This window comes from Hesperophylax consimilis, chromosome 8 (genome assembly GCF_061612785.1).
Source record: "Hesperophylax consimilis isolate HC1 chromosome 8, BYU_Hcon_1.0, whole genome shotgun sequence".
Lineage (NCBI taxonomy): Eukaryota > Metazoa > Arthropoda > Insecta > Trichoptera > Limnephilidae > Hesperophylax > Hesperophylax consimilis.
In genome coordinates this window covers 23,935,039-23,952,292 of record NC_142843.1, presented here as the reverse complement: position 1 = coordinate 23,952,292, position 17,254 = coordinate 23,935,039, and the positions used below count along the sequence as shown (strand labels likewise).

The 17,254-nt window shown below is 32.3% G+C and overlaps 1 protein-coding gene across 1 annotated transcript; it reads left to right on the top strand.

Annotated features, from left to right (window-relative positions):
• The first annotated feature begins 225 nt into the window (after positions 1-225).
• Positions 226-16,600, top strand: rogdi (rogdi atypical leucine zipper). Its single transcript, XM_089635061.1, has 7 exons — positions 226-290; positions 1,477-1,548; positions 2,379-2,510; positions 4,434-4,591; positions 6,059-6,179; positions 7,183-7,392; positions 7,738-16,600. Exons 1-7 carry the CDS (start codon positions 255-257, stop codon positions 7,804-7,806), a joined length of 798 nt encoding a protein of 265 aa, XP_089491187.1. The 5' UTR covers positions 226-254; the 3' UTR covers positions 7,807-16,600.
• The last annotated feature ends 654 nt before the right edge of the window (positions 16,601-17,254 follow it).

Genomic DNA, 17,254 nt, shown 5'->3' with positions numbered 1-17,254 from the left:
TGTTTTTAGGCAAACGTCAAATCCTCATGTTCTTTTCTATGAACATCCGGTTCCTGAGTTTATGACTCCCAGTTCTTACTTACCATTGTTTACCGGTAAAAACGGCTTAACACATAATATCAGTAAAGGCTAAAATCGGATGCACAGAAAAGAGCCACAGACATGGATTACAGCTCGATGTTTTTATCAATTTTCTTGTTGGCATCCCTGCCCTGCGCTGTCAAATATTAATTAGTTTGGTAAAATTTGAGAAAATGGCTGATTGTGAAAAGGAAGAAGCGATGAATTTGGTAATTTTTAATGATTTCTTTCAAATTCATGGAAGGATTGACTATCTGGAGAGTTCACACGTCAAGTTTTTTTTTCGCCATTTGTTTCCAAATTGGTCGCGTGACAACAGTTTTTAAAGCTATTGATTGTTTTTGTCCATTCCCTGTGAATTGACATAAAAATCATTATTTCTAATCGTTTTCTTATAATAAATGTTTATAGGTTTGTACGTGTGAACTGCAAATGAATACGTTTCTTAACTATTTCATGATTGACCTTCTATTTCACATTGTGTTTGAAGTATGTAGGTATGTACATACATACTTACGTACCTATTAGTACTATTTTCAGTACCTGAAAGAAAACAATGTGTATGCAAATTGGTTCTGATTCTAATATTTAGCTGAGTAAACCTGTATCATATTAAATTCATATTCACCTGTATCTGCAGAAAATATGCTGATTATATCTTCTGTGGAAAAGATCTTTCAAATGTTTATAATCATATTTGGACGATTTGTAATTATAGCACCGTTTTTTGTGAAAAATCACTCAAGGGCGTCGTAATCCTAGAAGTAATTTGATTTAACTGATAACAACATTTTCATTAATTTTTTTTATTTAAAATTAATTGTGGTAAAATTCTAGAATTCTGCCTCACGCTTTATATGCACAAATTACTGGAATAATACTTTTTTCAATTTAATTACTACAATAAACAACTATTCACTTTGGGGGAGATTGAAAAACATGTCCAAAATAGGTTTTTGTTCATAGTTTGGTTTATATAATATGTGTGTATTTAGATTGAAATGAAGCCATTCAACAAACAAAACATCATGCTAACAAGAAAAAACACGTTGGTCAAAACATTTGAAATTTAGAATTTTTATTAAAAGAAAATTTGTCTTTTGTGCACCGTTTACCATCTCTCCCGGTGAAAATAGTTGTTTCCTGTAGTAATTAAGTTAAAACGAAATGTTATTTCAATAATTTGTGCATGCAAAGCGTGAAGTGGAATTTTAGTATTTTACCCTAATTTAAAGTATTTAACGTGTAGCTCACTGACTGACATTTCGTATAATATCGGATGATGGTGGCTAAGCATTATTGAGAGAATTGTTTCAGTCTTTCCTGAAGGATTAATGGTTTTGTAAACGGGATATTCGGTACTTATTGTTTTAATTTATCTAATGTATTTTTCAGCAAATGGAGTTCGAATGGGTTCTTCACGAAGAAGTTCATGCAATTTTACATCAACTACATTCTGTTTTAGTAGTAAGTATGCTTCTTTATTTCTGTGTTTAAATTACATATTGCTTAACCCTTTGAATATGTATATCTTTGATATTTCTGTATTTAAATTACATATTGCTAAACCCTTTGAAAATGTATATCTTTTATATTTCTGTATTTAAATTACATATTACTAAACCCTTTGAATATGTACATATTTTATATTTCTGTATTTAAATTACATATTGCTAAACCCTTTGAAAATGTATATCTTTTATATTTCTGTATTTAAATTACATATTACTAAACCCTTTGAATATGTACATATTTTATATTTCTGTATTTAAATTACATATTGCTAAACCCTTTGAATATGTATATTTTTTGTAAAAATATGCATAAATTTGCCTTTACTTCTTTCCCCGACTGTTAAAGATGCTAAAGATATTTGGTAACATTTTACTATTCCTCAATCTTATTAATCTCACAGATTATTTAAATAAATCTTCTTTTCAACTTAATTACAATAATTTCCTCCCCTTTGAGAAAAAATAGAATGTGAATGCACCTTTACCAACTCCCCCAACATAAATAGTTGTTTCTTATAGTAATAAAGTTGAAATCAAGTACTATTTTTAATTTTTTTTGTGTATTTTAGCTTGAGGCGGAATTCAACATTTTTTTACCCAATATGAATTTAAATGCACGTTTTTCCATTTCCCCTGATGTAAAATGTTCTTTCTTGGAGTAATTAAGATGAAACAAAGTGTTATTTCAATAATTTAAGCGTACTAAGAATAATGCGGAGTAGTAAAATTTTACCAATATATTCATACTCTATGAGTTCATACTTTCATTTGTTATCATTTTAGGAATGTGCACACCGTTTTCCTGTTCCATTATACGGCAATGAAGGTCAGAAACAAGATAAATTCATTCTCACGTCTCCGCCAGAACAACTGAAGTGCGTAGTAACTCTGACGGGGGACAGCATTACACACGCAGTAAGTTATATTTAACTTATGATGTTTGGTGTTACTGTTTTATTAGTTATGCTACTAAGGACGGGTTGTTTCAAAGAATTTGAACAATTCATCAAATTTCAATGTTGATTTTCAAGTCCTGTGAAGGTTCTATTCAAGTTCTGTAATTATTTCAGTTTCGGGAAATAACTGGCCAATAATGATATAACAGAACTTGAATAGAACCTTCACAGAACTTGAAAATCAACTTTGTAATTTGATGAATTGTTCAAATTCTTTGAAACAACCCATCCTAAGACTTTGCAAAGAGTGGTCCTTATTTACATTTTCTATTTGAGTATCTATGGTATAGTTAGATAATTTTTTGTGCAAATAATAAAATAACCAAGAAACTCAAATTACTGCTAAATATGTTTATTATGTAACCATAACAAGAGTCAGAAGACATTATTCTTCAAACAGTTTTAACATACATATGTAGCTTATTGGTTTATATATATGTATTAATTTGACTCTTTGCAGGTTGCTTTATGATTTGTTCCACATAAAAAATGAATATAAGAGTGAAGGACAAATGTGCCTCCCATGTCTTTAGTATCCAATCATTCTATAAATAGAGTATAGGTAGTAAAACAAAGCTTTGTTATGTCAGAAATGTTAAGCAATGTAATTCTTTTTAGTGTTGAATAAAAGTTAATATAATTATCTGTCAAAGATAAAAAATATAATATCAAATGCATAAAAAATGCAAAAATCAGTCATTTTAAATACATGTAAGATTTTTTTAATATTTATATTGATGGTTCAGTAGGATTTATAGGTCCAATTAGAAGTTTTACCGAGTTGAACCCTCTGTTATGAAAATATCTAGAGTCAGTGAATTATTTTCCCATTTGATCTTTGGTGATTTGACGTGTTGTTTTTTGTATTATTTTGTATTTATTATGCTTATATAATGCACTTGCATAATGTGGATTGACTAGATGATCATTTGTGGAAAAATGTGTGGAAGGGTTTAGTTTTTCCTGTGGGGAAGATTTAACCCGGACATAAAGTCGGAAAAGAAGTATTGTATCATCATCAGTTTGATAAGGTATCTACCTAAAGTGTCCCAAGAAATTTGTACAGTAAAAAAGGAGGAATGGGTTCTTTTGTTTCTGTTTGTCTTTTTTTTTGCTTACATGATTTAAAAGCTGTTGATTTGAAAATTGAATTTTTGACAATATTAATCCCCAGATTATAAATATAATATTATATTGGCCAATGTAACAGTCTAATAAATTGATATCCACAATCAATATAAAGTAAACAGTTGTGGTACATAATTGGCACATTTTTATAACTCTATTAATCCTCGTTTCAATTGTTAGAATAATACAAATCACTCATTTTTAATCTATTGGTTATTTATATACTAGCTAGGTATTTAATTTTGATTGACATGTAGGGAATGTTAAGATAAGTATTATGACTGATCGATAAGAATAAGTCTTAAAGAAGTATTGACATTAATTATTTTTTAAATATCTTACTTGACATGCTAAAACCCATTACACTTTATAAGGATATTATTTAACACTAAGCTAACATTTAATTATGAGTAAATAAAAAGGATCCTTTCATATTCCAACCCATTTTCTGATACCGTTTAGATAAAAATCAAACTCCAGTACCGACTTAATGCTTTTTTAATGAATATAAAAACACAAAAATTTCAATATGTAGTTAGATTGTTATAGTTCGATTAAAACGAAGAGCGGTGCGGAAGGCGATTGCTGTGTAGCAAGTCACCAATAAATTCTAGCGAACTACTAATAAATCGCGCCCTTTCTGCGCATAGCAAGAGATGTGCATCTACGCACCTTCTTTTGCTTGCGGTCTAGTTAGGTTTATTTGAACACATTTACTTATTTTTATTTGTTGTCCTGGATATTTTGTTGACAGGATATAAGTTTCAAAGTGATGCGGCAAATGCACACGGTGTGTCGCACCTCCATCCAACAAGACAATCCCTGGAAACTGCAACAGATCCAGGACGCTGCCAACCACCTGCAGCAGGCCATCGGGCACATTGACAATGTTGACAAACATTACATCTTCAGGTACTAACTACTCGCATTGAAAACCTACAGTCTGCAATAGTAATTACCCAAATATATTGCACATCCATAATCTTCCTTTATCAGCGTGTCTCCATTGCCCTATCGATGTTATACCACTATAGCCCGATTGAAATATGACTGTAAACTACTGTATTGCTGGAATCTTTTATACAGTCCGTACCTAGGTGTAGATGTGCAACACGCGCCCAAATACACAGGGCAATTCAAATTTGTTGCCACCACAAAAATAACTGTTATACAACTATGTAGACATCTGGTAAGGGTCGACGATAAAAACTTACCCGGCCCGCGCACCGCTGTGCAAGGCAAGAAGAGGTGCAGAGCCAGATGTGTTTGTTCATTTGTTGAACTGCCGAAAGAGAAATCTCATTTTTGTGGAGACCCACCATGTGGCTAAACGGTGAAATGGAAGATATTATGTAGTGGCAGTTTTCTATACAGATCCGTACAGAAAACACAGGGATTTTTGATCTGCACCATCGACCACACTGATATACCAATTCACTGCACACTCTTTATTGGGCAAAAGTCCATTTTACATCTTACTGACCATTCTCGAAGATGAATAGGTATGTAGACAGGGTAGGCGAAATAGTTGAGGGTAGTTTTTTTATTTAGTTCGGTTATTAGTTGAAAGCCCACATGTTTTCATTTTGGCACAATTTTAGTGATGATTGGTTTGGTTGGTGGAAACCATTTCTAGTAGCATTATTACAAACCAAAGATGATTTCACCCGCTTTTTACGTGAATGTAATATGATATATTATGTATATGTACAAATATAATTCTCCAAAAGAGTTGAAATGAAGATATTCAGTTCCGCAAAGCTAGTTTTAACATTATTTCATTTGTGTACCTCTAAATTAAGAGTGTTAAATCATTTCTATAAAATATAAGTAGGTATAGTAAAAAATATCATCGCACACTTATCTGTGAAAATGAAGAGCATTGTAATTCTCAAAAACACATTTGTTAAAATGCAACTCGCTGTTTTGAAAACATAAGACATTCTGTATCAATTAAATGCGGGTTTTCGCGCATCGGAAACAATTTAATTTGTGGATTGATGAAAATGTATACATTCTCTCAAGATTAACAAAGGCCTTGCTATACTCCAGGTGTTATAACGGTGGTAAAATTGTTATTTATAACCTCTGCATGTGTTTTCCAGATCTGCCGATGAAGTTCTTCACATTGTGGGTTGTCTACTGGGAGCTTTACAGCGGGCGCGCTCTGCCCTCGTATTGCCAAGATCAACAAAGGCCTTGCTATACTCTAGATGTTATAACCTCTGCATGTGTTTTCCAGATCTGCCGATGAAGTTCTTCACATTGTGGGTTGTCTACTGGGAGCTTTACAGCGGGCGCGCTCTGCCCTCGTATTGCCAAGATTAACAAAGGCCTTGCTATACTCTAGATGTTATAACCTCTGCATGTGTTTTCCAGATCTGCCGATGAAGTTCTTCACATTGTGGGTTGTCTACTGGGAGCTTTACAGCGGGCGCGATCTGCCCTCGTATTGCCAAAGAAAAAAACCATCGATGAACTCATGAAAAGCCGGAACATGGTAAATATGCTTTTGTTTTTGTTAAAATTGATAGCATTGATAATGTTTATAACATTTCTAGTAGATACCAATTAGAGATAATTCTAATATCACAGATTTGTGATAATGTCACATTGATTGCAAGTGAATGGGTGCAGGTTGTGACATGTAATATAAAATCACAGATACAATGTTATATCCAAATCCAGATCCGGCCGAACACAAGTCAGCGTAAAGTAGCGTATGCCCAATAAGTTGAGTTGAGATATTATATGCCTTCAAAGTTTCAAGGAGAAGTCCATTCACAGTGAAATCATTTTTTAATGGCTTATTTAGCCATTTTTCTTTAATGAAATGCAAAATTCCAAACACCTTAATAAAGATGTTGTTGAGGGTTCGTGGGAATTGCAAGTCTAAGTGGCGTAGTTCCTTTTAAGCACAGATCATTTTCAGCATGTGTCATTCATTATACACTTTTTGTTGTAGGTACACATTATTATCTCAGCTCACCTGATTACAGATTATTTTCAGATAGTATATTAATAATTTCATGATTTATTATAATATGGTGTTTTCAAACAGAAATAAGATAAATTTTTTAGTTAAGGATAATTTCTTGTCAGTATCCCTATTTATATTTCATAACATAATATAAGATCCCTAAGATAATATAATGCCATGACTTTTATCTGGGGTTGGTCACACATGATTTTATCAGAGCCGGTTTAAAGGAACCCGTTCCGTCTTTCTAGCAGATTTTTTTGACCTTTAGTATCAATTATTTTTGATTTAGTAACTTAAAAGTAAACAAACTGTGTTTAAAGCAATTTAGTTCTTAACCCAGCTACGCACTAAGTACGGTTTATACTCAAGAGATTTATGCTCCTAATATACTATAACAAATTAATAAATTAACTATGGTGATGCATAGTAAAATTTTTTCAAATATTGTCAGATTATTCATAACCTGGGAAAGTTTATTTCTTTAAAAAAAATAAATTGTTTTAAAAATGATTTATTTCAGAAATCATTGTCACCCAATTTGCCCGAGGACCTAGCAATATCCTTCTACATCCAGTCTCACAAGCTGGTGTTTGCCGCCTACCAGCTGAGCTCTGTGCACGGTACCATGGGCTACGATTCGTGCCAGGCGGACTGTGCCGTGCCGTGGCTAAACGAGGTTCTGTGGCTGCTCACGGCAGCCCTGCAGATGTGCCAACAACTCAAAGACAAGGTAAAATTGCATTATATATAATAAAACATTAAAATAATTTATAAATGAGAGAAATTTTTTTTTTCTAAGTAGTTATTCTGGGAAAACTTTTTGGCATATTGTATACTATTTTTATAAATATATAAACACATTTTCTGGTAAGATAGTATAATTTTAAAAGAAAACAATTATTACGAAAACATTATTACGAAGGTAGAATTTCGGTGAGCCGCACAAAAGCGGCTGAGCTCTGCTTTCCAAAGACTAAAAAATAGTCTAATTTGGAACCCACATAATGAGGTCCCCTGAAAAAGAGACGCTGTATATTTTATGTACGTATCCTAAAAAGTGTTATTTTATTTCCAGATTTGCGTATTTTCACAGTATAAAGACTTTACAGTTGGGTCCCGATCCGCTTCAGCCATATTCTACTAACCGAACGGGAGTACTGCCTTGCGATGGAACCACTTCCCTCTTCTTTCATCCTCGGTCAACCATTACAGGCCTGAATGCCTTATGACTGTAATGTCTGTTGTTAATTTTGTTGTAAGTTATTGATGAATTAAGTTAAGTAATAAACTAGCACTACTAAGGATGGGTTGTTTTGCATAAATTCAAATATAACATTATCATCAAATAGCCGATCTGCACTATCAACGCTGATTCTAGTTCTGTTTCTGCATTAAACAATTTTTGATCAGCAAAAAAGCTCAACTATCATGTTGTTATACCTGTCAGCTGATCACAATTGCACAGAAAGCTGAAATGGTCCTAAAATCGGCGTTTAACGGTGACCTTTCAAATGTCAAAAAACTAAATGCTGCAGATTGGCCATTTTATGACAGTGTTACATCAAAATTTGTATGAAACACCCCAACCCAACTGTTGTATGTTCTTGTTACAGAGTTTAAATTAGCAAATGAATAAAGTTAAATCTTTTATATTTATGTGATGGCGCACATGTGGCGCTTTATTTAAACCTGTAAATTATGCCATGTTCTAAAACTGCCAATCTATTCGTACTTTATATTCTTTGTGTTTATGATGATGTTTATATCAAACATTGTAACACTAATAACTATGATCTGAAGTAACTAGGATTTTAGCCGATAATAGTTTTTGAATAATAATAATTTATTATAGAAAATAATAATTGATGATTATAATTTTGTTGTTTTTTTGAGGTGGCACCCCCTGAATAAGATAATCTCCACTAAACGCTTGCTTCTTTTGGTCAAAGAAAGAGGCGAGAAACCGAGACAAATTGTGTTTTCTAATTACCATAACTTTGTACACTGAACTTTTGTACAGAAGAACTTCGTTAATTCAAAATCCACGAGACATCAAAAATGAAATTTCGATTTAACAAATTCCCACAAAATGCAAATAAATAAAAAAATATACAGTAAAACCCCTATTTTACGTTTTTTGGGACTGAAAAAAAAAACCTAAACGGAGGGAAAATGTAAATGGGGGTATTGAATTTTATTTTTTATTACAAAAATTATGTATATATATATTAGGGATACTGAAGAAAAGAACTTTTTATTTTAACCTTCCAGCGGGCGCGCTGTCGTAAAATTTACGACAAACGCGCCTTATCGCTTTCCCCACTCTTGCGACTTAGTTGTAAGCATCGAGCTTCGAGCTATGCTAGAGTCAAATCAAATGTCAAACATTTACTGCAAGATATAAATGCTTTTCTCAAAGTGAATTACGGTAGGGCAGTTGAACCGATAACAGAAGAAGAAAACAGAAGCTTTCCAAAATGCGGTGTTTGTCAGTTATGTGCACTGGATAAGAAAAGATCCTCAGCATCAATGAAGTGTTGCCGTTGCCAGTCCCTTACATGCAAGAACCATTCTTCAGTTGAGGTGTTTTGTAAAAATTGTAAGGATGAGAATATTGATTCTGACTAAATAGGTCGATACAATATTTTGTTTTGAAATATTAACATGTTTAGAGTGTTGCTTCGTTTTTTTTAAGAAAGTCAAATATATTTTTTTTAAGTACTGCCTATTATGATTTTTCATATCCTTAAAGAAATTCCCTAACGTTTGTATAAAGAAAACACCACTTACATGGAGAAAACTTGATGACGTAAAATTTACGACAAGCGCCCGCTCAAGGGAAATTTCTCAACGCGCCCGCTGGAAGGTTAAAAAAATCATGTATATCATGGGGGGTATTGAAGAAAAACATATTTTAAATTTTATTAAAAAAATCACGTAGATTAGTTGGTTGCATTTTTTTTTCTGTTCTAATTCTTTTTCGATCCTGTATAGACATTTAAAAGTTTTTTCTCGAACATCGCCAATGCTTGAAAAATAGGTTTTAAGACCCTCGATGTACTTCATCGCTTCTTATTTTGTTGGGATCACATTCTCTTCTTCATCGGATGGCTCTTCTTCACTGGACGAGTTTTCTGGTGCTACATGACTGTCTACGATGTCGTCCACCTCCACCAAGTCTGACGTCATCACGTTGGAGTCGAGGTTCATGAAGTCCTCCAAGGGTTGATCAGAAATCCTTTCCCAGCTATCAATAATATGATTCTCGGTATCTTCTTCTGCCGCTGCCTCCTGCTCCTTGTTTATCCCAGCTTTCCAGAAACAATTTTTTATCGTCACGTCCGTAATTTCACCCCATGCCTTTACAATATAATGCATTGCATCTAAAATGGATATTTTAAACTTTATGAGGTCCTCACCTCGTTCTAGCTCAGACAATAACTTATTTACCAAGTTTTTTCGGTAGTTGTGCTTGAATGAACGGATTATCCCCAAATCCAGAGGTTGCAGTTCACTCGTGCAGTTGGGTGGAAAAAATGCCAACTTAACATTCCTCAGTGTCAGGTTTGTGGGGTGCGCAGGGCACCGATCAAGGAATAATAAAATTTTCAGATTTTTTACTCCCATCAAAGCGTGTAATGCAGTAAGTTGCTTTTCAAATAAGGTTGAAGTCATCCATGCCTTTTTATTAGCTGCATATTTTGTCGGCAGCGACCTCACATTTTTGAAGCAGCGGGGCTTTGCAGACTTCCCAATTACAAATGGGGGAAGCTTCTCACTGCCATCTGAATTCGTAATCAAAAGAACAGTGAGCCTCATCTTGCTTAATTTTCCTCCGTGACAGTCCTCCCTTTTAAAGCAGAATGTCTTAGACGGTAGTACGCTGAAGAACAGCCCAGTCTCATCCGCATTGAAGATATCTCCGGGAGCATAGTCTGCAATTAACGTCGGAACATCTGTCTGCTTCCAATCTTCAGCAATATCTAAATCAATACTTCGTGATTCTCCGCAAGTCGATCTGTAGACCACATTATGCCTCTTTTTAAAACGGTCTATCCATCCATTTGAGGCAGTAAATCCTTCGATATTGAGTCAATCCGCGATGCGTAGCGCCTTTTCGCGAATAATCGAACCACCAACGGGAACATTGCTGGCCCTCGCACTGACGAACCACTCTTTCAAAATTTCTTCCAGTTTTTCATACTTCGACGTAGTAATATATTTATGTTTTTTCGCCATGACACCACATTGAATCGCACTTTTTTCGATAGATTCCTGATTTTTAATGATTGTAGCCAACGTAGTTATGGGTATACCCAAATCACGAGCCAGCGAAACACCTGAACCAACGTGTTTATTAACCTTTTCAAGAATGTTCCTTTTCTCTCGCTATAATAAATTAAAATAAATAAATTGAAATATGTCGGCCAATCACCGCGTTGCGCGCCGTAAGCCTCCCCTTCAAATTCGGGTAGTACTGAGTAAATTCGTAATAATACTACTTATTTTCGTGTAAATTGAATTTTCGCAGCCGATTCTGCCGTAGTTGGCCCCTCAAGTTCAGTTATTCTTAAAAATATTGCATATTTCCGCGTAAATCAAAATTTCACATCCGTTTTCCGTCGCAGCCGGCCTTTAAAATTCGAAGTAAATTCATCAAAATAGATGAATTTCCGCGTAAATCGAAAATTTGCAGGCGATTTCCTCTGCATCTGCCCTTTAAATTCAGATATTAGAAATAAATTCGCAAAAATACCACATATTTCCGTGTAAATCGAATTTTCTCATTGCGGTTGGGCCTTGAAATTCAGATATTTGATGTAAATCTGTAAAAGATTATTAAATTTAAATTTTCTCGGCCGATTATACTCAGGCTGGCTCTTCAATCTCTGATATAAAAACATACGTCATTCTAGTGTAAATCGAAAAAAAAAAAAAAAAAACCCATAAAAAGACATTTTACATCGTTTTACCGCCACGGCTGTCTGTTTCAAATTCTGATTTACGAAATTATATGATAATGAACAAATTTCGTGAGCGAACAAAAATAAATTACGAATTAACGAATTTTGAATAAAAAAACCATTTTGTATGAAATTTTTTTTTGGCTAAAATTTCAAATAATGCGTTTCTTAGAATTATCGGGGTTCGAATTAACGGGGTTCTTAAATGCTTGTTTCTGTTGCACGGAGAAAGAAGCGAGAAACAGACAAGTTTTGTTTTTCAAACCACGTTCGTCAAATCGGAAATTCACGGTGCTACCTCTACCCTACTCATCTATGTTTTGTGTTCCTGTGAACTGTGAATCAAAGCGTGAATTGATTATTATGCTTGATTAAATAGAAAATATTTTCCCAATTTGCAATTTTCTTATTGTTCGTAATTCAGCATATTATAAGATTGTACATGCTTACTTATTTTATAAAATTATTAAAACAAGCTTAGCCACTTTTGGCTGTTGGAGGTAAATCAGGCAAAAATAACTTTAACCAATGATTCCTGGGATTGTTAGGAATAAAATTTAGATATTGTTTTGCTGTCTGGTTGTCATAATTATTAATCACGACTAAACTAACCTTTGCTAAACTGCCAATTGTATATAGATTTGTTTACTTTAAATTTATTTTCATCTGACATTCCTGGTCTTGCACTCCTGTAGATATGTGTACATATTTTACCATATTTCAATCATTCCACCTAAGAATGTTTTGATTGCTTAAAAAATTGTCCAGTCTGGTTTATGATGTGTTGATATTAATATGTAATGATTATGATAATGTGATTGTTTTTCGTTTCAGTCACATATAAAACATATATTCTAGTAATATTTTCTGCTGGAAGTAAAATAAGCTTTAAGGTAACCTTTATGACATAATGCAATTTATTAACTTTATAATCTCTCTGTAATATTACAATTATCTGAGTGTGCATTAAAGAAGTTCACTTTATTTCTACAATATTTATTTTTCGTGCCTTGGAGAGTTGCATCTTCAACTGTCAATTCAACAATGTGAAAAGGTTTCTTCTTAAAATTTACATTAATTATTTTATGTTTTTGGTCAGTATTCAAATTTTTATAACGACGGGAGCTACCCAAACTTGATGTGATGTAAAACACATCAAATAAAATTAATTGTGTTACAGGTTACAGATGTTGTCTATTTTAAAATAATTTCTATTTTCTTGAAGTTGTAGCTGCGAGGAAAGAATATCCTGTATTAGCTGCCAATATCAACCAGCACTTTTTGTGGGTTTTTAAAATTTTACTTTTTCTGAGAATTTTTTCTAACAGAGCACATTCTAATACCTTTTATAACAAATAATGAATATGTCAATTTGGTGTGTATTGTAGGGATTTTAAATCCCTACTTAATGGCTAATGTAATGTGGTAAATGTATATATCGATTAGTTGTTAATAAATTAGTTTTTTTGACCCCTAGTCACACAGGTGATCACTTAGACGAAGTATCAAATGATTTATTAGCATGACACAATCTTTGCAAAAAATGTAATTATCAATGATATGTGAGCAACGATTCTTACTTGGACGGGTATGTTTACGTCCTGATACTTTGATTAAGTAAAATTTAGTTTTTTGTGTAATCAAATTGTTAATTATAGAGATAATAAATGATAGTTTCATGTACATGGCTATTAGTTACCAGTGGCAGCTAGCCCTAGTCTAAAAATTCTCGAGCACCGAAGAACTTACAAAATTTCCGACATGACTCGTTAATTTTATATAATATGCATGTATTATATTATATTTTGTTATAATGTAATGCATAAAAATAGGTATCAATGTGCGTAACAAATGAAAAGCGACTTGTGCCTATATTCGGAGCAGTAATTCGTTCTAGATATCGCCCGCAGAAGTTTAAGAGAATGTTTGCATGTTCTGTGAATAGTAGAAACCGTGGGTAAGTACAGTTGCCTTTAAAATATTAGAATTTCATGGCCGGTACTCGGAAATTACCACCACATCGGAAAAAACGGTTCGTTCAGTGGCATGATAAATGGGAATGCGGTTGTGTGATATTGTGTCTCCAAATTAACATGTTATATTTTTCAGCCAATGTTCCGCTTACTGCACTTTTGTGTTTGTTTATCGTATGTATTCAATATGAGTGTGATTAATGTGGAATATATTTAAAAAAATAGGTCGAGCTTAGAACACAATAAAAGTCACAATAAAATATGCCCGTCCTTCTAAACTTGGTCTAAAAAGGTTACTCGACCATTTAACAAGACAATGTAAATCATGCTTCGTGGCTCTGTGCATGCGATTAATTTAATAGTTTATTTTGTTTTCCGTGCCTAATTTTTCACTCACTTTTTCGAAAGAATTTCAAAAAGTATTCCTGTCTTTTGTTCATCATGACTGTCATAATAGAGGACTTTGCTGAACAAATTGATCAGAGAGTGGAAATTCTTCATAAATAGATATGTTTATCAGCCGCCGCTGTTACTTATAGTTAGTATTGGAATCGTTGCTTCACTAATTATTAATATATTTTTTGTTGCATGAATCATATTATTAATTTCATTTGCATTCAATCTAAAAATTAATAATATTTGGTTTTTAATACAAATTCTTGATCTGCTGCTTCAATCATGCTACTTCATTTGAGATTTTACGTAAAATATATTTATTACCTATTTAAGCCTATAATAATTTACTACCTATTAACCCAAATGTAACGAGGCCTCAACTTTCAAAATCATACACATTATTTATGATGTATTATTCAGAACTGTTAATTCCCATCTCTTTATTATTCATCAGATTGTTTATTTTGTCAGCCTCATCTGCATTAGTTTTGTTGTAATATTTTCTTATTCTTTTTGATTGCTTATTTTATCAGCCTCATCTGCCTTAGTTTATCCAAATACTTTTTCATTTCTAACTAATGAAGATTATTTTTCTCTATAATATAATAATGTTATAAATTTTTGTATTTAAAATTTTTGTTTTAAGCAAAAAGATTGAGAATGGCAACTCATTCTCAACAACTTCTAATGACAGTGTATCATGAATAATAAAGTGACAGTAATTTAGAAAAATATTCGATTATTACTTGGTCTTGTATCTTTATGCAACTTCTCTTTGATTTTTTTTTCAATTAGACTATTGGGCTAATATGGTAGTATGTATTTTTCTTTTAAATATTTAAATAATTTTTTTCTCATATTTGTTAAGTGTTTTTAAAGCTATGTTAACTGTTTGTGTTATTAATATTTTCATGTTAATCTTAAATAATTGATGTTGTCGATGTTGACATAATTACCATTTTTGACAATAAACTGTTATTTGGTAGGTGTAAGTAGATTTTATTCCCTAGCTTAATCACTTTCCACTAATTTATGCAATTTTCAATTATTATCGATGTATTTTATTTTAATGTATGTGGTTCGTTAGAATTATTAAATAGATAAATGTTTATTATGTATATATTTTAATTTATTTATTAGGCCGTGCCAAAGTGTTCTCAAATTAATTGGAAGTAAAGTCTTCAATGAATGCGATTTCTGTCAGATATATTTCATTTTGTCTTAAAAATAGTTGCATATACAATCATAAAATTATATTTGTGCAAAATATTAATTTTCATTAATTGTCAAAACAATTACTACTGGTTTGACAATTTGCAAATCAAATCTTTTCAGGATTTTGGCTTTTTACATTCACTTTACAATTAAAACTGCTTACTGTATTTTAATTTCCATATTGTGTATTGTATCCTGTAAGATAGATGTGCACTTCACTCTTAAATAACCATCAATTTTTACACACTAGCCCCCTTACTTATAAACGCGGTGTAAATTTATTGCGGCGTGTACGGTCATAGCAGTGAAAAACTTGTCTTATTACTATGGTGTTTGTTTGATTAAAACGGTCATAAACCAGGCACAAGGCCGGCTTTACCATACTAATGTTGAACCGGCGTGTAAGAATCTAATTAGTAACAGCCCAGATGTGCACTCACTGGTAAGCTATTAAGTATTGTTTTTTTACACTTACGGTCTCACTAAAAACGTGGTGTAAATATTACTCAGCGCGAAGGGTCGGAGAAGTGAAAAACTTGACTTATTATCATGGTGTTTATTTGGTTAAAACGGTCTTATACCGGGCTCAAAGCCGGCTTTACCACACCAACGTTGAACGGGCGTGTAAGAATCTAATCAGTAAGACGGTAGATGTGCACTCGACTTCTAAGCAATTATTGTGTTTTATACACTAGATGTGCACTCCTAGTAAGCAATTATGTATTGCCTTTTATACATATGCACTCCCCTAGTAAGCAATCACATGAATTTGGTTCCACCAACCTCTATTTCAGTAAAAATAGTTATGTATATGTAATTCTAAAAAGAAGTATCATCTTTCTTTATTGAATGTCCAAAATCTATTAACTTCTATTTTTATAATGGCAGCTTGAGGTCAACAATGAAGTTGCAAAAAGGTGACTAGTGATGTGTCAGTCTGGATACCATGCCAGAATATTCTATTTTGTAACATTTCTTGTTCTGTGAGCTATTCACAAATGACATTACTTAGCGTTGAACCCGAGTGAGATCTCCAATTCATATCTTGGTGAACTGTGAGCATTCAACTATTTTAACCGATGGTTGCAGAATATAAATATTTCAAGTGTTAATGATAAAAAACATATGCAATAACATCTTGTGAACCATTTTTGTTATGTTATTATTTTAAATAAACATAGTATGTTAACATAGTACATAAGATTATTTTTTAAATGTGTACATTGTTGAGTACAAGTATTATTGAATAAATATTGGAAAATCTATTCCTATTATAATATTTTTTTATTCATGCTTTTCTATTATTTACCCCCACTAACAAAAAACATGTATCAGGTCCAATTAGGATCCGGAAAGAGAATCAGGATTTCGAATATTTTATCCTTCACAAACAGAGGCTTTGTGCATGAATCAAAAATATATCTAACTATGCAAAAGTATATAAAAATAAGCTTTTTCAGATGAAAAAAAGGTTTTGTTTTGTGTGGTAGGTAGTTTTCAAAATGATGCTACATTCTTCGAAAAAGTAAATAACAAAATAAGGGGAATTTATATTTTTTTATTGTTATCAAGTTTAATTTATATAACGTAATTAGAATATACATTTTTTTATATTTAATAATTTTGTTATTTAATTTAAAAAAGGAAAATTTATTTGTAAATAAGTTCTATTAAATTTTCTTGTTTATAAATAAACGTTTTTTTTGTAAACTGAATAAAAATATTATTGAATATATGTATAAAAGAAAAACTTTAAATTGGAATATTAAATACATTCTGACTTATGTATACACGGTTTCCGGAAGCAAGTGGTATAAGTGAGAAACTGGTAAATTAACATCATGTTTGGAGTCCATTTTAGTAGTAAACTTTTTTGTTTTGAGCTTTCTTTTTCGAGTACACAATTAGAGTCCGAAGTTGGATTTTCAAATTCAAAATATTCCGTCGCCACGGGGTCAATAGTCAGCTGTTTGTCCTCTTAAAATGCACTGATTAAAATAATGTCTTAAACCCTTAAGTTGTCGAAAAAAAGGAAAAAGCAAAA

Bases quoted from the DNA above. Each gene is read 5' to 3' on its own strand.
- rogdi (XM_089635061.1), top strand. From the start codon at position 255: ATGGCTGATTGTGAAAAGGAAGAAGCGATGAATTTG. The intron at 1,549-2,378 runs GTAAGTATGCTT...TTATCATTTTAG, and splicing joins AACTACATTCTGTTTTAGTA to GAATGTGCACACCGTTTTCC. The intron at 4,592-6,058 runs GTACTAACTACT...TGTGTTTTCCAG, and splicing joins GACAAACATTACATCTTCAG to ATCTGCCGATGAAGTTCTTC.